This window comes from Equus caballus, chromosome 25 (assembly GCF_041296265.1).
Source record: "Equus caballus isolate H_3958 breed thoroughbred chromosome 25, TB-T2T, whole genome shotgun sequence".
Taxonomy (NCBI): Eukaryota; Metazoa; Chordata; class Mammalia; order Perissodactyla; family Equidae; genus Equus; species Equus caballus.
In genome coordinates this window covers 16,148,831-16,172,830 of record NC_091708.1, presented here as the reverse complement: position 1 = coordinate 16,172,830, position 24,000 = coordinate 16,148,831, and the positions used below count along the sequence as shown (strand labels likewise).

General features: G+C 38.5%; 1 protein-coding gene and 1 long non-coding RNA gene across 3 annotated transcripts in view; one reads left to right on the top strand and one right to left on the bottom strand.

Moving 5' to 3' along the window:
* GRIN3A (glutamate ionotropic receptor NMDA type subunit 3A) overlaps positions 1-24,000 on the top strand; it is a 150,195-nt gene that overhangs the window by 88,055 nt on the left and 38,140 nt on the right. For both annotated transcript variants that reach the window (XR_011432420.1, XM_023629774.2), the window contains exons 4-6: positions 9,581-9,726; positions 13,710-13,825; positions 22,410-22,561. Coding sequence is in view for 1 of the 2 variants with exons in the window: in XM_023629774.2 (XP_023485542.1) it covers positions 9,581-9,726; positions 13,710-13,825; positions 22,410-22,561 (414 nt within the window). In the remaining variant the exon portion in view is untranslated. The remainder of the gene's footprint in view (positions 1-9,580; positions 9,727-13,709; positions 13,826-22,409; positions 22,562-24,000) is intronic.
* LOC111770700 (uncharacterized) overlaps positions 7,956-24,000 on the bottom strand; it is a 30,407-nt gene continuing 14,362 nt past the window's right edge. The window contains exon 4 of the long non-coding RNA XR_002804104.2: positions 7,956-10,829. This is a non-coding gene — a long non-coding RNA (uncharacterized lncRNA). The remainder of the gene's footprint in view (positions 10,830-24,000) is intronic.

Genomic DNA, 24,000 nt, shown 5'->3' with positions numbered 1-24,000 from the left:
TCAATTAGCCATTTTGCAGATAAGGGAACTGCGCCTCATAGAAGTTAAGGGAATAGCTGATAAAGATGAAAACTTTTGTACTGTGTACTATAGCGGTCAAGAGCATAAACCATGGAGCCACACTGGCTGCCCAGTCCTGTCATTTACTAGCTCCCTAAGCTTAGACAAGTTAGTTAGTTGCTCTCTGCCTCAGGATCCTCATCTATAAAATGGATATAATGACAGACTTAGCCTCATGAGACTGTTGTAAGGATTTAAAAAGTTAATATGTCTACAGCATTTAAACAATGCCTGGCATAGGGTGAGCTATATCATCATCATCACCATCATCGTCATCACCACCATCATCATCATCACCACCATCGTTGTGATTATTATCATTCCATACTTTTTCATTTGGAAACACCAGCAGTGTTAGTAATACCAGTGGTGAAATAATTAGTCTGACATATAAGGGAGAAACGGATTTAGCTCTACAAGATTCCTCAAAATAAAGTGAGTTTTGAAGGGGATTTTGAATAAGACAGTTGGAAGGGTCTCAGTGAACTGAAAAGGATATCCTGCTGAGATGAATAGAATACATTGAGGCCAGGGTCAGAGATGAAGCAAAACAAAATGACTTAGTGAAAGAAAGGGAACAGAACACAAAGACACAGATAGAACATTTGCAGCAGAATAGCGATAATTCCCCTGTAGAAATCCTATAAATCTTTGCTTTGGTCTCTATAGTATCTAAAGGCTAGATGCTATAAAGACCATGGTGATAGACCCCACCCTTATATTACTAAATGTGAGACAGAAAGAATCCAAGGGCTTCCAGAAGCCTAGTAACTGAGGACTGCAGTGCCATTTCATGGATGTTGCAGGGCAAATTTAGTTCAGCAAATTATTTTTTAGAGAAGGAAATAAAGACTGGAAACTTATAGTTTCATAAATAGTAGATGGGAAGTGTTGTTGAATATAGCATACTAAAAAGGAGAAAGAAGGAACAGTTATTTTTATCAGCCATATTCATTTGGGGAGGGGATTATACATTGAACAGGATTATATCTGGGCCTGAGTTAGAGTTTTTCAAGCTCACCTTTGCATTATTTGTGTGACCTGGAGTAAGTCCCTTCTTAGCTTTTCTCATTGTGCGCCTAGATCTCCTTTTTGTATAGATCAGGAAACAGCACTGTGGAAAGTTCAGGTACAAAGACTGGAGTCCAACTACGTTCAGAACCCTCCTGTATGCTTATTGGCCGAGTGATCTTGGGCACATTAATTAAATGCAAACCTTAGTTTCTTGTGTGAAAGTTGGAGATGACGATAAATAGCTCATAGGGTGTTATGAGGCTTAAATTACATAATCCATGTTAAGGTTTTAGCACAATGCTTGACACATGGGGAGTGCTTGATAAATGGAAGCTACCTGTATTATTATCTATAAAAATAAATGAACAGACTAAACGATCTGTAGCATCTCCTCCTGCTACTCGTCTTTTTTCTAGCTTGGACTCCATATTTTTACAGCCTTCCCAGCCTTGACATCTCTCTTCAAGTTCAGTCCCTAGCCCCCACCTGTATAGCTGTTGCTATAACTATGATCAACACCTTGTTTAAAAACCCAAGGGATATGGGCTCTTTGTCTTATTTCTTTAAGCTGGCACTAGTTGTTTGGATTAAATTGACCATAGGTTTGAGGAAAGCCCATCTTATCTACAGCTTCTCAAAGCAGAAGAATCTTTCCTGAAGGCAGTATAAACTAGAGATTAATAGTACCAGCCCTGAGGTTTCTGGATTCAGTTCCTTAATCTGCCACTTTCCAGTTGTGTGGCCTTGGGCAAGTTGCTTAACAGCTTTAAGCTTCAGTTCTCCATCTTTAAAACGGAGATAATGATTATACATACCACAAAAGGATGCTGTGAGGATTAAATATAGTGATGCATTTAAGATCTTGACACAGTGCCTGGAATGAAGGAGACATCCAATAAGTGTTGACTATTACCATTATTAAAATAATGGAAGAAATAATATAGAAATAATAAATGACTCCAGCTTTGGTGAGATGGCAAGTACACAAAGTGTGCACCGAAAAGACGAGAAAGGGAGGAAAGTGGCAAAGAAGAGGATGGAATGGAAAATAACTCAGATAGAGTAAGTATGTGTGTCACTAGCCATTTCTCATAACCTCAAGCCTGTGAAGGCAGCTGCAATGGCACCTGCCCCTGGGATTTAAAATTAAATTTAAAATTAGTCCACACATCATACTAATGCTCCAATTTGAGACTTGGAACAGGAGCATTCCTGTTACTGGTACTAGAAAGAAACAAAGGACTGTAGTAGTCGGGGCCTCTCATTGAGGGATTGATACTCCACGCAGCTAGAAATGAGATGTGTCATCATCTTAAAGCCTAAATCTGCACAGTGCCAGGAAGCCTGCTGAGATTTATCAAACCTGCCTCTGTTCATTCACCTCCAAAGATGGCATCTCTTAAGTGACAGATGGGATTTTAGAATAGAGAGGAAAATTTGAAATATGAGAGTCAAGGAGATAGTTAGACCAATATTGTCTACACCAGGGGCTGGCAAACATTTTCTTTTGGGTCAGATAGTAAATACTTCAGGCTTTGTGAAACCATATAGTCTTTTCACACCTAGTCAACTCTACTGTTGTGCAAAAGCAGTCATAGACAATACGTTAATGATGGGCATAGCTGTATTCCAGTAAAACTTGATTTACAAAACAGGTGGCAGGCTGGATTTGGCACATGGGTCATAGTTTGCTGACCCCTCATCTATCCAAGGGATGTGATACAGTGACTCAAGTTGTCAGAAGGACCTGGGCTAAAGCTCAAATAAATCAAACATAATGTCAAAAAATGTGGTTGACCAGTGATTAGCTGACCTAACATAGAGGGCTTCTGACTGAAAATGACGAGAGAGGCAGTAAAATGCTTACATTGAAATGGAAAACCTAGCTTCTGTAAAAGAAACTAGGAACAACAAGGAAAAAAGAATTGCAACAGAAAATGTACTCAGTAATTCACATTAGAAATACACTGGGTAGGGTTCAGAAATATTATTTCCAGTCTCATTTTTCTGTATTCTCATGTTCAGAGCATAAATAATAACTCAGTGAACACACGTTCTTGTTTGCTAGGGACAGTCCTAGTGTCTATTGTTCCTCTGTAATAATCAATAGTGTTCCCTTTTAACAAGAGTCCTAGTTTGCAATATAAATTATATGGCCACATCTATTATAACCAAAATTATTTTGAAATTGTAGCACAGATAGGTATATGTTACTTAAAGTTATTGCCAAAACTTGGACAATAACACCAGACTATAAAGGCAGAATGTGGTGCTAGATAAGGGGAATGGCTTCAAGTCAGATAGAGTCAGTTTCAAATCTTAATTTATCACTTTCTGTTGGTCTGAGACAATGTGCTGAATCTCCCAGAATCTCAATTCTTCATATGTAATAATAAAAGTAGCAATCTCATTAGATTTAAATGTATTAGCATATAATAAACATTACTTGTTATTTTATTATTGTTGTTATTACTATTATTATTACATGTTCAAATAGATAGATTGGTTGGCTGGGACACAAAGTCATCCTTCCTATACAGAAGATTTGCTTCGAGAGGAGTGACTTCCTTGTCACTGGAGACATCCAAGCAGACACTTAACAGGTGCTTAATAGTCATGTTATAAATAAAGTCTTACTACTCAAAGTCTGGTCCATGAACAGAGGTATCAGCATTAACTGGGAGCTTGTTAGAAATGCAGACCCTCAGGCTCCAACCTAGACCTAATGAATCAGAATCTACATTTTGAAAAAACTCTAGGTGGTATATCTAGCTTTGCTATAAAGGATTCAGCTATCAGTGGATACTTAGAGTAGGTGACTTTTAAGGTCCCTCCAAACTCTGAGACCACCTCATGTTATAGAGTCCGTAGGTTTTAAGTGTATAAAATAATGTCATGGGGAGGAGCTATGGTCTCAATATCTAGTATATCCCTTTCCATTGGGCAAGTTAAGAATGGCCCTTCCCACTCAACTCCAGAGGACACTGTACTAGGTCTATTGACTCCATTTTATTTATTATTTAAGTACCAATGTCAGATAAATACAAATGTAGACTTTAAATGAAAATACTCAACATTGAGATTTGTTTTTAATCTAAAGCATCACATCTACCTTGGACACAGCAGCTTGATTGTTTCTTGAGTTTGCTTCCATTTTGTTTTGAGCCACTTTTCTGCTTTCTGTGAAAGGTCTATCTGATTGTTCTTCACGTAGATGCTCTGGGTAAAGTCCAGTGTTCTATTAATACTGAACAATTCACATACAAATAGATAGTTTGACCTTAGATATTTCCCCAAGGCCTGAAGAGGTTGACACAAATATAAACAGAATTGGAAGAGCTGGTGAACTATTTAGTTGAAATGGTAAAGAAATTTTCTTCTCTCAGGGACTTCCTGCTGAAAGTTGTAATACGGCTCAACTGCTTTAGCTCTTTGTATGCTTTATCCTCCCTCCTTAATCGGGCTTTCTGACATCCGTGGATGTTTGCGTCACACACCACATGGACACACAGGATGGACTACGCTAGTCTATCAGGTTGTATCAATTGCTTCTTAGATTCCTTTTCTGATTCTAATATTCTGTGACTGTTGAGTAGCTCATTGTTTTTTTTCCACTAGAATCTCATGCACAGAAATAAAAAAAGAATATATTGTTTTGAAAGAATGAATAAAAATTAAAGGAAAAAATTAATTTTTAAGGGGAAAGAAAGACAACGAAGTGTGACAAAAGTGTCAAATTTGAAATGTATCTAACCTAAGAGAATTTCATGTTAATAATGACGATTTACTTATTACACCAATATTTATCAAGCGTCCACTATGTGCCAAGCATTGTTTTGTTGCAGTAATGATATGATGATCATAATGATAGTAATAGCAGCTAACATTTACTGAGAACTTATGACCACCCTCAGAATGAGACAGGCATGAGCTCTACCCTCGTGGAAACTTATAAGCTAATAGGAAAAGCAGACATTGAACAAGTAATTCCAAGTGTCATCAATACTACATGAAATTGCAGGGCACAATGGGAGGGTGTTACAGGTGGTCTAATCTAGTCAAGGGGTCAGCGAAGTCTTCTCTGAGGAAGCGACACTTAAGACTTAGCTAGACAAAGGAAAGGTAGGTTTGAGGAGAAGGAGCATCCCAGGCACAGTGAAGACTGGGCGAGAGTTCTGATCAGGCAAAATATATATGTTGGAAGAACTAAGAGAACTGGCTACAGCTTACAGGGCCAGCGGGAAAGTGGGGAGATGAGGCTGGAGAGAAGGCAGGAGCAAGAACGTGCTGAACCTTAGGGGCCGCATGAGGAGTTTCGACTTTATCCCCAGGGCAATGGGGAGCCATTGATAGCCATTAAGCAAGTAAGTGGCATCATCAGATTTGGGCTCTAAATCTGGATCCAATCTGACTGGATTAAGGGGAAGAGAGGGAAACTGCAGAGGGCAGAAATGATGGTGGCTTGGACTAGAGAGGTGGCAGTGTTTGTAAAACATCTCCAAGTTAGAGTGGTGTCCCAGTTGGGCTAACAAAATACTTCCTCCCATGGAGTCTGGTTATTTATGTTAATGTTGAAGGAACTTTCCATGCTCAAAACCCCAAAACCATTGCCTTCACAGGCATTAGAGCCGTGTGAGGGAGAGGTGGGAGCCTGTGCATGAAGGGTGGCTGAACATCATGGAAAGGGAAAAACCCAAAAGACTAGTCCTCACTGGAATTCTCAGCCTAAATCTGCTGGTTCCCAACTCCTTCCAGTGTCTGGGGAAGGAATGATGTACTGATGCACTCAGCAGAGAAGAGGCCCAGAGATTGCCTAGAAATAGGTCCTCGCCACGGCATAGTGTGAGGAAATGGACTTCTGAAAGGGATTCTTCTCATATAGAAGATAAAAATGTTTTAATTACTGAACTGAGATCCTCTTACCTTAAAAGGAAGGTTCGTTTCAAAAGCTTGCGTTGTAAGCTATATTGTTAGCCCCTCTTGTGCTAAGTGGGATGACTAAGCTCTCACCCACCTCTGGGTTCAAAGAATAGTTATCAATCAGTTATTCGTCAGGCATTTTATTGAGCAACCACACGATGAGAGGCGTTTGAACACAATGGTTAATTAAATGTTTTACATTGAGCTTCCAGTCAATGAAGAAGCTGAGAGTCTGGACATTAAACTATTACAAATTAAATTTGAAAAATGCAGCTGTGATAAGTTCTACAGAAGGAGGTTATGTGTATATGAGGGCTTATGAAGGGAGGATCTGGCACAGACAGCAAATTAGGGAAACGATGACTGAACTGAGAGGAGAAGGATAGGCAGAAGTTAAACTGGTGAAGAGACGATGGAAGAATAGTGGTAAATTAATTAATTCGATAAATTCATAGAGCACCTGTCAGGTGACAAGGGTCATAATCAGTAACTGATACACAAATGAATGAAGCTCAGTCTGCAGATCATGGAAAAGAACATGGGCTGAATCTTGCTAATTGCTAGCTGTGAGAATTTGGTTGTTACTTTAACTACCCAAACCTCAGCTTCTTAATCTATAACATAAGAAAATAACATCTACCTTGTAGGATTATTGTGAGAATTAAAAATGTTTACAGCCCTTAGCTCACTGCCTGGCACATAAGTAGCAAATTTTGTAAGGACCAGACCAAGGGTCACTCTGATGTAGCATCAGAAGCAGTGTTCTACAGTGGTCAGCAGCTTACTTTAGAGGCCGGCCCCATGACGTAGTGGTCAAGTTCAAGTGCTCCCCTTTGGTGGCCTGGGATTCATGGGTCCCAATCCTGGGCATTGACCTACACACTGCTCATCAAGCCATGCTGTGGCAGCATCCCACATACAAAATAGAGGAAGAGTGGCACAGATGTTAACTCAATGGCAAAAAAAAAAATCACTATTTTTGATCAGAGAGGGTTTGAATCCCAGGTCCAACATATACTTGCTCTATGACCTTGGGCAAATGACAAAGTTTCTAATCTTTAGCTTCTTCATCTATAAAAATTAGATAATAGAAATACCTCATAAGTTTCTTGGGAGCATCGTAGGAGATAAAGCATGAGAAGTGTGGAAAGATGGTTAATAAACACCTAGGTGACATATTAGGTAGATACAAGGTGCTGTATCAGCACAGATAAATAAGCAGTGAATTATTTTTGTTGTTCTAGATAGGAGGGTTAAGCTAGATAAGACTAGAGTTCATATAGAAAGTATTGATCCAGGCCTTAAAAAATGAATAGATGTTGGACAGACCGAATGCTGATAAATTTGCCTTGTTCAAGCCAGCAGGTTGCAATTTGCTGTTGTGAGAATGGTAAAGGGGTCTAAGGAGAATATTTTAAAAGACTGGTGAGTTCATTGAGCAAACATTTCTCTCCAGTTGCTGCCATGAGGTGGAAGGCAGGATGATGTGGTCCATAAGAGCATGGGCTTTGAAATCAGACAGACCTGAGTTCTAATCAAGTCCCTACTACTTCCAGCTGTGTGATCTTATGCCCATCACTTCAATTCTCTGAGCTTCAGTTTAATAGTCTTTAAAAAGGAAGTAATAATAGTGCCCTCTTCGTGGAGCTGTTATGAGGGTTAAATAAGATAATGCATGTAAAGCACTGAACACCATTTTTGGCCCACAAAAAATAAACGTTAGCTATTGTTATTATCGCTGATGCCTCATTAAGGTTATACTGGTATAAAACATTAGAATGTGTTCAGCGTATGGAATGATTACATTAAACACAAGGGTATGTCATATCACCTACTCAACATTGGAGCGTCCGTAGAAATCTCATAAACAACCAGGTGGTGAATTCCTCTGTGGCAATGATTGCAAGTATTTACCTTTGTGGCCCCAATAGCTCTGAAAGTTGTACAAAGCAGGCTCTCAATTAATGTTGAATAAATTAATGAGTGATTTATTTTACTGACTGATAGAAAAAATAAAGTTTTTTCTACTTATAAACATGAGGCGTGTTTCTGTAGACAATCTATAAATACATAAATACACACAATTTTGCCACCAATAGGACAACCATTGCTACCATCTTGATGTATTTTCTTCTGAGGTGTGTGTGTGTGTACAAATGTGATATATGTGGGGGATCACAGCATTTAAGATAATTATATACATATTTAATTTTGACCATGCCATACAAAAGTTTTTTCTTCGTTTATCATCCGAGCATTTGCCTTGTTTTAATATGCTTTGCAAATATGATTTATATTGTATAACATTCTATAAGGATTGCCATATAATTTATTTAACTACTGTCATATTGTTAGAACTTTAGTGTGTGTCAAAACTAATTCATCTTCAAATATGAGTTACTTGTTACCCTATTCAGTGAGTTCTTAACCTTTTGGGGTTGTAAACAACTTGAAAACCTAATTTTTTAAAAATGAAAGTCTGTACTGTCTCCCTCACAGAAGAAAACTACAACCACATATTTATATAAAATGTTGCCTACAATTTCAGGAGCTTTATAAACTCCATGAAGCCTATCCAGGGATTTCTGTCCCTGGGGCTTCAGGTCAGAACTAGTGATATCAAATATGTCAACATGAAGCAGAATAAAAAAGTGCAAAAACTTTAACGTAACAATTGAGGAGAATTGCTAAAATACTGCTGACTACAAGACATTCAACTATTCTCATAAAATGGTCCAATCCCTGTTCATTCTTGTATTTGAAATAATCTAAGTCTACATTAACAGTCCTCTACAACTTTCATGAATAATGATGTTTCTCGTGCTGTGTCTTTGTCATCCTTTGTGGCAGAGCCTCTGGAGAACTCCCGGTGCTCTACCTGTCCTCACGGTGAAGTCTCGCATCCTGGAGAACTAGGACTTTGCTGGGTCTACTCCAGCTGCCCTTTTCCTCTGTTGCTCCTAATTGTCTTACATTCCATTCATTCCATTTAAGCAAATTTACAGCATGACTCAGCACTGGATGATAGAGTCGTCAAAAGGAAAGAGATCATTTCATAATAACACCAAAAATAAATTTAACATACTTAAAATATAATACAGCAAAAAGACAGATAGACATTAAAGAGATGTATTCACTGCTTTGGGTCAGGTATATTTCAACCTCAGGATGCAAAGTTTTATCTTGGCCTTTGTGTAGTTCTAACCAAGGAGGAACACGATCTTTAATTTATTACCTTAACTTTATACTTCATCTGTTATGCAGTTTATAATAACGAGGCTGATTCTACATGCCAACTCATACATTTTCTAAAGAATTCTGATAGGTTCTCAATATGAAGCAGAAAATTGTTTTGTATTTTCTGTTTGTTGTTTCTGTCTTTTTGCTTTTGAAGATAGAACACATGTGAAAGTTGAAATAAGAGCATGTACCTATGTCTGCACATTTCTGTGTAGATATTTATGACTACATGTGTTTGAAAAAATTCTAAATCATTACTAAATTCCAAAGAATGATGGAAAAGGAAAATTTTGAAAACAATTCTTAGAATAATTTATATTGAAGACATTTCTTTTTCTCTCCCCAGCTACATCATCCCTCCCAAGGCTTCCGCTTTGGAACTGTCCGGGAAAGCAGTGCTGAAGATTATGTGAGGCAAAGCTTCCCAGAGATGCATGAGTATATGAGAAGGTACAATGTACCAGCCACCCCCGACGGAGTAGAGTATCTGAAGTGAGTGTGACCTCTTGGGTCCAAAAAGTTCTCCCTGAAAGGAAAGTCAGCTACTGATGTAGTGCTTTGGCTTTTGTAAATGACAGCTAGATATACCCACTGTATATACAGTAATAGCTCACACTGTGTGAGATCCAGGAGGCAGTATGGAATAGTGTGCATTTAATTATGTGACCTAGATTACTAGTTACCTGCATAGTCCCAAGTTGGCAGTAGCTTTGCTCAAAGTGCCAGTGGGGTCATTAGTGTAGCAGATGGTGGGGGAAGTAAATGTTGGTTTGACATCACTTGAGAAAACAATGGTGCTGAAATGATCAAACACTCAAGGAATGTGGCCAGAGGATGAAGTGTCCCAAAGCAACCCTTTCCCTCACAGTGAATCTCCAAGCCTGTGGACTGCCACAAGGAAACGGAATTTATCTTAGAGATTTCCTGTAGAAAGGAAATAAAAGGCAGTGATTCCCATGCCTGCATCCTCCTCATCAGAATTTATGAGAAGCAATCAAGAGCAATCACACTTCCATGGCAGATTATCAGAGGCTGTAATTCAGTGAAGCTGAAGGCAAAGGAGGGTGCTGTGATTATAGATCTGCTCGTCTAGTCTGCCTGGGAGAAGGGAATGAATGGCTCCTGATAAGCACCACAGCCTGAGGGTGAGCGCTCCTCTCCCTCCTGCCTGATGGTCTCAGGACAATGACACACATTCAAACCTCCAACTCTTAGAATTGTGCAGCATCAGGAGACTGGTTTCTCTATGGCCAACCACAATAATCTTCCCAATGGACCGCAGAACTTGCCACTTCAAATTCTTTTTTAAGAATGGAAATGAATAAATAACGTCACGGGACTCAAGCAGTCTGTATTTCTCAAGAGCAGTAGTAATAGGCCCCAAAAGCAATTTTATGGACTTTTAACTAGAACCTAGAGAGGAAACTTTGTGCTCTCAGATTTGCAAAGTTATATATGTTCAATTTAAGCACTATGAAACGGCACTTTCAATTTTGCATAAACGTTAAAACATTAGAGTTGCTCTCTGACGGAGCTCAGTGCTCCTTTGCCTCCCCGCTCCTCTTCAGTATTCTTTCCTTCAGGCAAATTCATGGCTGAAAGAAAGAAAAAGATGTCAGAGAGACAGCAATGGCTCCCACTTAGTAATGGCTGACAAACCGTGCCCTTCTGGCACTGTGAAAATGGTGAGAGAGCCGCTGCTGTAGTCCCCACTCAGCACTCAGGGGATGCATTTATCCTGGAGGCTTCACCTGAGAAGACTCCAATGCTCAGAGTTGGCCCCACTCTAGTCTAGAGAGAAGAAATCGTTAGAAAATCAGGTACAGATAAAGAAGCTGAGACCCAAAAGAAGCTACTCGTCCATGGTAATACAGCTAGCAAGTGGTGCAGTCGGGAATAGAACCCGGTCTTTAGAATCCAAACGCTGCTGCAAGTCAGTCTAGGAACCATAGCAGAAAAGGAGGTCCTTGATGTTCAAAGAATGGTCCATGTTAAGTTAGCACCTGGGAGCTTGTGAGAAATGCAGACTCTCAGGCCCCATCTCAGAATCTGCATTTTAACAAGCTCCCCAGGTGACTCACTGATGGAAGTGAAATTGGAATATAGGCAGAGCTTATCGTTAATGCCCCTTCACTTCCTCTCTGGGCTTCTCTCTCCACTTTTGGCCCAGTCATGGCCCATGCTCTTAGCCACCACTCCAAGCAACCGCAGTCCTCGTGCTACCCCCATGACACCCCAGAGCCCTGACCTGTAGGGCACAACCCTTGAAGTTGCTTGTACAAGTCAGTTTCCTGTATTAAACCTGTCCCTCCCCTTTCCCACGAAAATTCCCTTGGGCTTAGTTCTACTCACTTAGAGCCTTGTTTCTGAAGTGACAGTATTCCAATAAATTAATCCCTGTTAAAGTATTAATTTTAGTATGTTTATTTAAGACTGTTTTTGGTAGTATATGTATTATTAAATGAATGCTAAAAAAAGACACAGCATGATTCTATAACGAGAGAAACAACTGGAGGTCCTGCCAACTATAAGGATGATTCAGTCAGTCTAGAAACTACTAATACCTGGACCACACTGGCCACTTCCTCACCAGTGACTCAGGGCTCCATGGGAATCTGTGAGCTAATTGCTTTTTGCCTTTCTATGCAATAGAGACCTGTTGTAGCTAACTTCACTTTGCAGTCCAAAATCAGGAGTAGTTATTTAAGGAAACCACTGAGACTGGACCTCAGGAATTACTGGTTAGAAAAACTGAACTCCAATTTTTTTCGATTGCTATTGCTATCACAAATATTGGTGGAGTATTGGCAAATGGTAACTTGTTGCTATGTAGATCCCAAGGTACATTCTGCTACAGGGTCAGTCAAACTTTTATTGGACAGATATCTTTCAGCTTGATTTTTATTTTTTATTGCCTGTATTCCATTAAGGTTCCTCATCATCAGCTCCTAGAAAACAATTCACATCCCCAACCCTTTCTGAACTTCCCACAGCTGTGTATCTGAGAGGTGCTTCTCATTTCCATTAAAATTAAACATGGCCTCATTATAACTTATATCCAATACCTCTGGAAAAGGGGATGCACTTTGAATTGGCTATTTCAATTTTTGGAAGAGCAGAAAGAGCAAGCAATGGTCGTTGGTACCAAGAAGGAAGGTAACCTACTTATCTGTGTCTATGTGTGGCCCAGACAAAGCCATCCGTGTAAAGATGTACTTTCTGCCCAAGGATGAATCTTAGAGGTGTCTAGGGCTGTCTTTCTCTTTTATTTTTTTGATGTGCCTTACCCATGTTCTCCTCTGAGTTTAGAGGCCACTCCTCTGTATTGAATTCCAACAGCCTCATTTTTGGCTCTAAGAGAGGAATGATCAAGCCCAGATGGAATAGAAAAGAGTTCTCTTTGCCAAGCTGTTTGGACAGCTGTTTGGACCCCCTGAGGGTTGGAAATCCTTTCTTAAATGGATGCATGTCCCACACTTTCCCAAAAAGAATTTGAGGTGGCTGAAAGCAAAGTCACTGCATACACCTTAAACAGTTCTCTTTGAGACTCCTCCTTCCTTGACCACTTTGCAAATGGAAGCTCAGCTAGTGCTGAGACATAGCCTTCCTCTAGACCACCTCTGAGCCTAGGTTCAAAAGATGCAGAGAACACATCAAGGATACACAAGGCATCTGTTGGCATCATGAACCCAGGCCACATCCAATTCACTGATACCGTCCGGGGACACCTACCTTAAATGCTTCTTGCCTGAACTGCCTCCTGGGATGGGAGTGAAACGTGAATCTCTAGAGATATATTAATAAATCAGATCACTAAGATCTATTACATATTCTTACCTTTCCATTTCTTGAATGTTAGCCTATGAACTTTAAAGAGACCTTAATTCCCTTTTTCCCAAGAGCGCTAGATCTCTTTTTTGCATTTCCTTAATACATATTCCTAAATATGAAATGATGCCTGATCTCTAAAGAATAAGATAGTGACCATGACAGAAAGAAATAAGAATTTCCACATAGTGATTAATGAGACCACCTGGCTGCAACAACTAGCAGTATAACTTGGATCAAGTTACTTCAACTGTCTGAGCATCAATTTCCTCATCTGTTAAAATGAGTAATACCACCCATCGCACAGTCATTATGAGTGATAAAATGCAGTTAATGCAAGGGAAATGAACCTTCCCATTCAATTCAGAGGCACTCTGGCTTTTTTGTTGGATTTAGAAGTAATGAAAGGACCTGGTAGATAAACCCACTGGAAAGATGTCAGGCTCTCTTGTAAGAGTGTCTGTTTTCCCTAGTCTGTTCTCTACAGGTCAGTGAGGTGTCAACAAGGCTGAGTCAGCAGCTTGCTGGCTTGTGCTGCCCTCAATGTCCAGGTTTCTGTCCCCGAAACAAAGCCAGCTGTCAGCCTTAGTGCTTCCTGTACATTAACGAATCATTTTTCACTTTTCTTCTCTTGGTCTTAAATATAGGAATGATCCAGAGAAACTAGACGCCTTCATCATGGACAAAGCCCTTCTGGATTATGAAGTGTCAGTGGATGCTGACTGCAAACTTCTAACTGTGGGGAAGCCATTTGCCATAGAAGGTATGAATCAGTCACTTGTGATTCCCTTTTATTCAGGAGCTCAGTTTGCCAACCTCGCAAGTCACAAATGCCAAAGTCAGAGGCAAAGAGCTATTCATCTTCCTTTGTTTTCATTTTCAACTCATAAGCACTTAGCTATTAAGTTGCTGAAGTTAGGAATTTATTTTTCACCTACTCCACAAACATTTATTCACCCAATTGTTAGAAAAACAACAACAACAAAAAGCATTGTTGTTAACCAAACGATGTTTCTTCAGATACCTGGGAGTGGTGACACAGTGTAATAAAGGAGTCCAATTTTAATTTAACCTGCATTTCCTAATGGCCAAGTCCTATAATGAATCTGATGCAAAAACTAGAATGATTACATTTTACAACTGGAAGGACCCAGTGTTGATCTAACCCAATCTACTCACTTTATTCACAAGAAAGCCCAGGCACATTACATCACTTTTTCATAATCCCACAATTAGATGATAAGACTGGAATTAGAATCCAAATCTCATGGTTCTTAAGTAAATGTTTTTCCACTGGTTTGAAAATAAGTTAAAAATAAAAATCTTCTATAGCTTAGTAACCTTTAAGAGTCCTAAACAAAACCTTGTTTGGGATCTCAGGTTTGCCTTTCTCCCCACTGACAGCAAATTTTTGCTTCCAACTTGATCAACCAATCAATCAAACTTTGGGACCAGAGAAGGATTGCTATGTCAGTCGCTCCTTTCATTCTGGACAACAGTTGATATATGAGGCTGATGGTTCGAACCAGCAAACTTCACATCTCCCAATTCCCAGCTTCCCTTCTCTGACAGTACATGCTGCTCTCAAGACAGCCATGCTCACTTGTCAGAAAACACTTTGACTTGAAACAATACCCGGGGGGACCTAAGTTCTATTTCAAGAAAACTCTACTTTTCTGTATGTTAACTGGTGTATCAAGACTATTCTGATTCCAATTTCCCAACCACAGGTGGTCTCTGTCTCCCCTAAACACATCAGCACCTTTTTTAATTCAGTCTTTATTTTTGTGATGAATGAGAATGGAACAGCTGATGCTGTTTCTTTGCGCCTCCTCCTAAGAGAAATTAATCTCCTCTCCAGGTGCAGTGACCTCCACCTGAACCAAGGAGAGAACTCAGGAAGAGAGAGATTTTGTGGTAGTGGTCTTCTCTTAAGACCACAGTCTGAGATAGCAAAGGCAAGAAAAGAAAAGGAAAGAGAAGGAGAAAGCTAGAAAACTAAAAGAACGTTCATTATATAACCCTGTTTTTATGTAATAGTGGAAAAATTCCCATTTTTGTGGCATCTGGGGATATGGAAGGGATGTTATATTTCTTTTTCTGTCCTGGATGCACTGGGTAATTGGGGTCCCTTCTGCCATTAGCAGCTACTAACAATGAATCATTGTTAGCGGGCATAAGAATGGGGGACTCCATTTTCCACCTTTGTCTTCAGGGGGCAACCCTATCTTGTCAAAAGGCAGTGGTGAAATGGCTTGTTTGACTCTGCTGGACCCCAGTGCCAGATGCCACACAATTAACTCCCCACTGGTTTCCTGTTTACATTTCCATCTGTGCTTATGAGACATAGTGTCTTATAGTTCCCATCATCTCCAGACACCACCATGTTTTCAAAGGGGATGCATGGAAGAGTTCTCTCGGCAAGAGAGCAGAAAGACCACAGACTTGAACAGAGAGAACATTCTCATAATTGTTGGTGTATTCTAAAAAAAACCATAGCAGGTTTATTCTAGGTGAGGTGTAAATCAGAAAATTGAATTCCATACCGTCCCTGCCAACAAGTAAAAACAGAACTTGGTAAAACACAAAAGGAGGCTACTGATAAGTTAAAAACAACAGTATGATAGAGATACTAGCAAAACTCTTAATTGCTGCTTTTATTAAAAAATGTTAATCATCTCATTGATTTTTAGTGACTATTTCTCTCAACAAAATTTTTTAAATAATATATGCTTTTTTTCACAACATTTAGAACTTATGGAAATGTGGACTTCGTTATTAATTATTTCAACTTTATAGGCATAAAAATATCATCAAAGAAATTTATGAACAATTCTTACCCAGTCAGCTTACGAGATTGTTTCATACGTCCGTCTGTATCCTTTCACAGAATCTAGTACAATGCTAGGCATTTAACAGTTATGTAATAAATGATGTATTACCTATTATATAACTCATTAGTTTAGATGTGAAATACATACCTAATTCACTTACTAATGTAGTTACTCAAAAGCACCCTGATAGTCTGCATACACTTTCCCAGGTGCATAAATGACTTTGGGAATTTAGGAGGGAAAACGAAGTCCATCTTGATTCCTTCATGCTCAATGTACATTGGCTCTCTATAGTGTTGATATCACACCAGCTGTTGTTGTGACTGCCAAATACCCCTCCCAGCTTCACCATTCTGCATTTGTTTAGGCTTAAAGGTGAGGCAAATGAGAGACAGTGGCTCCACAAGGAGTTTGAAACCTTTTCATGAGTACTCAGCACAGCAAACCCAAACCATTAAGAATTCAAGAGCATGTGGAAAGGCTTTGATCATATTAAATACCACACACCAGGGGCACAAAGACATATTGCGTGCTCTTGTAAAAAAGGAAGTGTTGAGATAAATGAATACATGTCCCAAATTTATGCATTGGAGTTAGCTGACGATAAAGGTCAAATGAGAAGAAAGAGTAATGGAACCGCACAGTAATGATTTGTGACCTTTCTGCCGAAGACCTTTGCCTGTTTTTGAATTTGTTCTTTTACTTGTTTTCCACTAATTATTTAATACAGTGCTTGGAGCACTAGCTCTGGAGTGTGAGTGCCTGGGTTAAAATAGAGTTGCTGCTACTAACTGTGTTACGTTGGGCAAGTCATTTAATGTGTTCTTCTGGTTCCTCACCTGCATAATAGACTTACCAATAGTCCATCTATGATAGAGTTGTTGTGAAGATTAAGTAATACATGTAAAGCATGTACAAGCACATAGTAAGTGCCCAATAAATTATTATTGTTCAGTATATTGAATTAATACGTTGAGACCAATTCACTATACAATAATCCCAGGATAGATAATCTTCATACCTCTCAGCTTCTTCCACACACTGCCCTCTCTACTTTGACATGCGTAGGGTGAGGAAACCCATTTTTAAAGTCTTCTTCGTAGTTGAGACTATTACAATATGTTCTCAACCATTGCCCCAGATAAATACGGTATTCCAAGAACAGACTGCAAAACTGACTTGATCTTTCTTCTTGAAGCCTTTTTAACCCTATCTGAGATCTTATTTTCCAACCACATTTCAGGAAGATTCTTTTCGTCTATGAATTTCTATACATTTCCTAGCCAAAATATATTTCTACCACTCTTAGCTGAGTAAAGCTGATTTATCCATGGAGAAAAGATCAGGATTCTATTCTGAAAATTGCTGTCTTGGGCTATTAAGCCATATCCAATTTCCAGGGTGCCTGATGCCTTCATCTTTAGGGTTGAAGGATTCCATTTTGCTTCATCCATCAACCAGGAAATAGTCAACCTCGTCTTTATTGCAAAGCCACGTTTCTAATGATAATGAAAGCAACTCAGGCTGCTAAGTTGAGTCAGCAATTTAAAAATAAGAATTCTTTGACCAATGAACACAATCAAATTTGAAAAGCAACTGATAAAGGACAGAAACAAAACTTTGAAGGTTTTACTATTTTGCGTTTCTGAATAAAATGGATTTTTATGCCTTTTAACAAATACCTTTTCTAGTCATCACATAACTGTTTTTTCCTATTTCTCTCCTTGTTCTATATGCATAGTTTGTTTTAATTAGCTAATGAGTATTAGTAATGCTAATAATCATTAAAATATCAATACTCAATGTATGTATTAAAATAGAAAATTTGAGGAGACAGTAATCTATTTTTAGCAGTCAGTTGCAAATTAACCTTGACATGATGGAGTGGAGTGATTTAATATTTATTATTTCCTATGTAGCAATTTCTTATAATGTCTCTGCAACTTCAACATAGCTTTTCCCCTAAGGTAATTTTAATAATTTTGTTGTATTGCCAACATTTTATTCTTAGAATAAGTAGATTTATTATAAGTATTAAATTCAGATTTTTAAGCTTTCTTATCATGTATTTTTGTCTCATATACTCAAAATACCACTATCAAGAATCAATCTAACCCTCATACACTTCCGTTTGGTGCAGCCACTAAGGAGAACAGTATGGAGATTTCTCAAAAAATTAAAAATAGAAATACCATACAATCCAGCTATTCCACTTCTGAGTATTTATCCAAAGAACATGAAAACACTAATTCAAAAAGATATATGCACCCCTATAGGGGCCAGCCCTATAGCGTAGTGGTTAAGTTCACACACTCTGCTTTGGCGGCCTGGGGTTTACAGGTTCAGATCCTAGGCGCAGACCTACGCAGTGCTTTTCAAGCCATGCTGTGGCAGCCATTTCACATATAAAGTAGAGGAAGATGGGCACAGATGTTAGCTTAGGGCCAATCTTCCTCAGCAAAAAGAAGAGGATTGGTGGCGGATGTTAGCTCAGGGCTAATCTATATGCACCTCTATGTTCATTGCAACAACATTCATAATAGCCAAGATGTGGAAGCAACCCAAGTGCCCATTAATGGATAAAAGATAAAGAATGTGTGTGTGTGTATATATATATATATATATATATATATATACAATCAGTGTATATATATATGTGTGTGTGTGTGTATATATATATATACACACAATGAAATACCACTCAGCCATAAAAAAAGACAAATTTGTGCCATTTGCAAACACATGGATGAGCCTTGAGGGTATTGGGCTAAGCGAAATAAGTCAGAGAAAGACAAATACCGTATGATTTCACTTATATGTAGCAGATAAACAAACACATAGATAAGGAGCATAGATTAGTGGTTACCAGAGGGCGAGAGGCTCGGGGGAGGGCAAAAGGGGTAAAGGGGAACGTGTGTATGGTGACAGATGGAAACTAGACTTTTGGTGGTGAACGTGATGCAATCTATACAGAAGCCGAAATGTAATGATGTACACCTGAAATTTACACACTGTTCTAAACCAGTGTGACCTCAATAAAATAATTTTAGAGATATACTATATTTTTTTTAAAAAAATCAATATAAGATGCTTTCTCTCATCTTTTCATCTGATAGCAATCCCTCATTCCTCTGAATGCCACAGAGTTTTATCCATCCTCCTCCTTTCGTCCTAATGATTTTACTTTACCTTTTTTGAATTTATGCCTCACCTCTTTTTTTTCCAAGAAAAGTCCTGTAACTTCCTACTATGTTGTGTAGTTATTTATGTATACTTCATCTCCCCCATGCTGCCATGAGCTTCATGTGGATAAACTCAGTGTCTAATTTAACTTGGTAACCTCCATAGCACGTGGTGGAGTGTCTGGCACAGAATAAGCTTTCAATACATTTGTGGAATTAATGAATAGATGAACTGGTATACAATAAATGTTCATCAAATGAAAACAATTCTGCCATTATTACACTAACCTGGGCTGGAATTATTGGCTTTAACAGGATTTTTAGGAGAAACAATATAGTAAGGGACAGCCCTTGCTAGTTAATTTCCACATATATGCATAATCATATACCAGTTTGGGCTGTACTTGCATTATATTTACACAACTTATTGAAAAGTTTGATGACAAAATCTGCCCGGGAATAATATAGATTTGTGTCTGCTGAAAACAAACCACCAGTTTAGATGATTGTGGGTTTTTTACTGAATTGTCTGGTTTGGGAAGATGACATCAATATGACTGTAGTGATAGAGCCTGTATTGAAGGGGAGGATAGGCCAAATACTCCCTTGCCTGGGTCACATGTGATAGTGGATACAGGAGGAAGAGCATTGGTTTTGGACTCAAAGAGACCTACTTTCAAATGCTAGCTTTGCCAACTACAAGCTGTGTGACCTTAGGCAGTTTACTTATTCAATCTTTAAGTTTCTGAGTAATACATATTCTGCACGGGTTTATATACAGGTTAGACACATGTGGAATAGTATTTGGCATACAGTAGGTCCCAATATGCTCTAGTTCTTATTGCGTCCCAGAGTAATTTGACTGAACTATATGCACAATCTAGTACACAAATTCAGACTAGTGCATGGTTTACAAAATGGGGTAAGGTGCATAAAAAGTTGATCATAGAGTAGTACTGTGAGTATAGTTATCCCTTGACAAATATTAGAAATTGTTGGTGTTGTTGAAAATTATTGCCTCAGGGGGGAAAAATACAATAATATGGAGCAAACTTGGCCTAATTATCCAGTCCATCAACCCACTCCCACAAGATAATTCTAAGTCCTCCTACCATATTTTCGTATGTGCCCAGTTCTTCTCCCTCATGGCGATTATCTCAGTTGCAATGCAATAATCATTATATAGTGCATTATTTCATATCTGTCCCCCTAATAGAGTGTACACTCCATGACAGCAGGGACCATACCTGCCCTACTCACTGCTAAATCTCAACCACCCAACACAATGCCTATTCACTCAGTAAATATTTGTTGAGTGAATGAATGAGTGAATAAATGAAGGCATGAATCAGTAAGTCAGTGAATGCTATTATACACACAATTACTACTGTGCCTGACATGTAAATAGGTACTGAGTGAATGCCTTGCAATTGACTTGTCAATAGCATTCATTATAATAAAAGTTTCTAGAGAAAACTAGTTACTTCCTTGTAGTCACTGATTATTAAAAAATGTTATTTAATGATAACATCAGCGGAAGAACAGGCTGCCCTTGTAAAGTCTTTTATTGTCTGTCTTGCCTTTCAAACCAAACTACTAGGCACAAAATAGGCACTCAAAATAGCTCTTTGAATGGAAAATTCTAATCATGTTCTTGACATTGTCATTATTTCCTTGACTCGCCATTGTTAGGAACAAACAAAATTATCAGGGGGAAAAAACACACAGTTCTTTAAAACTCAAAAATTTTTTCTGCATTATTTATTTCTTCTCTTTTATTGGTTATATACATGACTCAAGCCTCATATTTTTAAAAAACAGATTTGTGTATCTGCAATTAAAAAAGGAACAAAAACTAATGTCCTTGGAAATAAATTATAAGATAGAGTAATTATAGCAGATATTTGTTTCCATGAACTATCTTTGGATTCTTGACAGCCTTTTAGTCTTTATTTGTGAAAAAGGAACTAGCTGTATTTTTAATTTACCTTCCTCAATCATCTTGAGGGCAAAATATCTTTTTTTGACTATGCTGTCCAAAAGCTAAAGACAAAACATAGTTAATTAGTTCTTCCACATGACTCATCAAAGAGATTAACAATATTGTAACAGTTTGGAAAGCAAGTAAAGTCACAGAGAGTGAGGATAGAGAGTCCAAGCTGGTTAATAAAACTCCAACAACAAATTACACCCATCTTTTTGCTCCTCCTTCATCCTTTCTGCGGCCTCTCTTTCCTTGAATAACCTCTATCCTGGATATTTGGTTTATCATTTTCTTGATTTTTTCTAAATATACTTTCATTACATACATATGAATTCCTAAAAATATATGGTTTTGTTTTGAATGTTTTTACATTTATACAATGGGTTCATACTGTAATCTTCTGGGACTGCTCTTTTTTCACTCAATATTGCTAAGAGTCATCCATATTATTGCATGTGGTTCTAATTCATATGTTTCACATTATATAATGTTCCAATTGTGTAAATAGTCCACAATTTATTTACCCATTCTCTTTTCAAAGAACATTTGGGTTGTTTCCAACTTCTGCTGTTATGACAGTGCTTCTAAGAACATTCTTGTACGTATCTCCTGATATGGGTGTGTAGGAGTTCTTTAGGAGTGTACTTCGAATTGCATGCAAATGTTCAACTACACGAAATAATAGCAAACTGTTTTCCAAAGTGGTTATATCAAATTACCTTCCCATAAGCAATGTATAAGTGATCTTATTCATCTAAATCTTCTCCAACACTTGGTATTACCAGATTCCTTTGAGTTTTTTGTTGTTGTTGTTTTTTGACAATGTTTTTATTGGTGTTTTAGTTCCCACACTATGTTGTATATTTACATGGTCTCATCATATTATTAAAAAATAAACAAAATAAAAGTAAAAGAGGGTCATGCAAGACCAATGATGAGAGTACGTCATAAACCAGAAATTATGATTAATCAAATTTTATGTATTTAAGGTCCAGAGAAGGGGTTCTAGAAGAAGTAGATAAGGAATCCTAGCCCTAGTAAAGACCTCAAAGATGGCTTCTCAGAAATAACTTGAAGGGAAGGGCAGAAGGCCTTGGAATACAATGTGCCACTAGTACACAGTGCACAGCCCATTCTTCTCCTTTCCAGACTCATCTCTTCTACTCAGAGAGGCAGCAGATCCAAAGCAATCATACTTTGGACATCTTTGAGTCCTTTGAAGGAAAGAGGGTAAAAGCTCACCATACCCTTGTTGCCAGGTCTAATGGCAATATCACGCAAGTGTGGTGGCGATCTCTTTGGAGCCTCTCAGGTGAAAAACTGATCTGAGATTCTTTACTCTCCTAGGATACGGCATTGGTCTCCCACCCGGCTCTCCACTGACCTCCAATATCTCCGAGCTAATTAGTCAATACAAGTCACATGGGTTTATGGATGTGCTGCATGACAAGTGGTACAAGGTGGTTCCCTGTGGCAAAAGAAGTTTCGCTGTCACTGAGGTAAAGAAAAACTGCTGATAATGTTGACACTTTGTACAGCTTTACCTTGAAGAATATGAGGAAATGCTGTTGTATGTGTCTTGTGATCGATAAGCCAGGCTATTTACACATCCTAGGACTCACCACGATATTTGGATTACTCCCAACTTCACTGGAAGAATGCCCATTCCTATAGGAATTTGCAGTAAGACAAGTTTGTCTTGGATTTAAATGTGATGCTATTTTGATGTGTAAATGTCTAAATTTCTCCTTTTTTTCTATATACTATATCCACAAGTGTGGAAGAAACGCTGCTCTGTATTACAGCAATAGTATCTGAGACTGACATTAACAGTGTTTGGTTTAACTGTTAATTGCTGGTCAGGATGTGGACTTCAAAATATCCTTCAAGATATAATCAAAGCTAACTTCCCAGTAGTCCAGTGATGAATCCTTTGTGAGTTTAGAAAAATAGACATACCTTAACTGGTAATTCTTAGATTATAGAATCAGAGATTTTTTTTAACTTAAAAAAACCAATTCCCTTCTTTTACAGATGGGTAACTAACACCTAGAGATCTTAAGTGATTTGCCCAAGGCACACAAATGGTCAGAATCTACATCTTTCTATTGCAATGCTCTGCCTTTACAATGTAATTAGAAAGAAACCTGCAAAGTGAGCCAGAAAGTGGATGATTAAGACAGGAGGCTAAAGGTGTAACAAGAGCCACAGGCTCAGTTATTTAAGAGAGAAGCCAAATAAACCAGTACAAGTTCAGCCTGACATTTAAAAAAGAATCTAAAGCCAACAATAATGGCTTCAAATAGCCTCTATTTGCCAACAACTCCCAAATTTGTGTTTCAACACAGATTCTTCTTCTGAGCTCCAGAACCATGTATCTATCTTCCTGTTTGACATGTCCACTTGAATATCCTACAGGTATCTCACATTTAACTTGTCAAAAAGTAAACCCTTGATCTTCTCTCCTAAATCTGCTTTCCATCCTGTGCTTCACATCTTGGGTAATGGCATCTCTGTCCATCCAGTTACTCATTCCAGAAACTGGCAGGGATCCTTAATGCCTCCCACATCTCACCTGCTGCATTCATCAACAAGCCGTATCTTTTCCTTGTGTAAAATATGTCCCAGATATGCCCATTTATTGCCATCTCCACTGTCATCACTCTAGTCCAAGCCATCATCCCTCACCTGGACAACTGCAGAAGTCTCCTAACAGGTCTCCCTGTTTTCATGCCTGCCTTTCTCCCATTTGTTTTCTACATGGCAGATCACCCTTCTGCTTAGAAGCCTGCAATGGCCTCCCATGTTAATTAGGGAACAATCTGAAATGCTAAACATGGCCTACAATGCCCTGTTGGACTTGACTCTGCCCACTTCTTCAGCCTCACCTCATGCCTCCTGGCTATTACAGCCACACCACAATGGTCATTTCAGATGG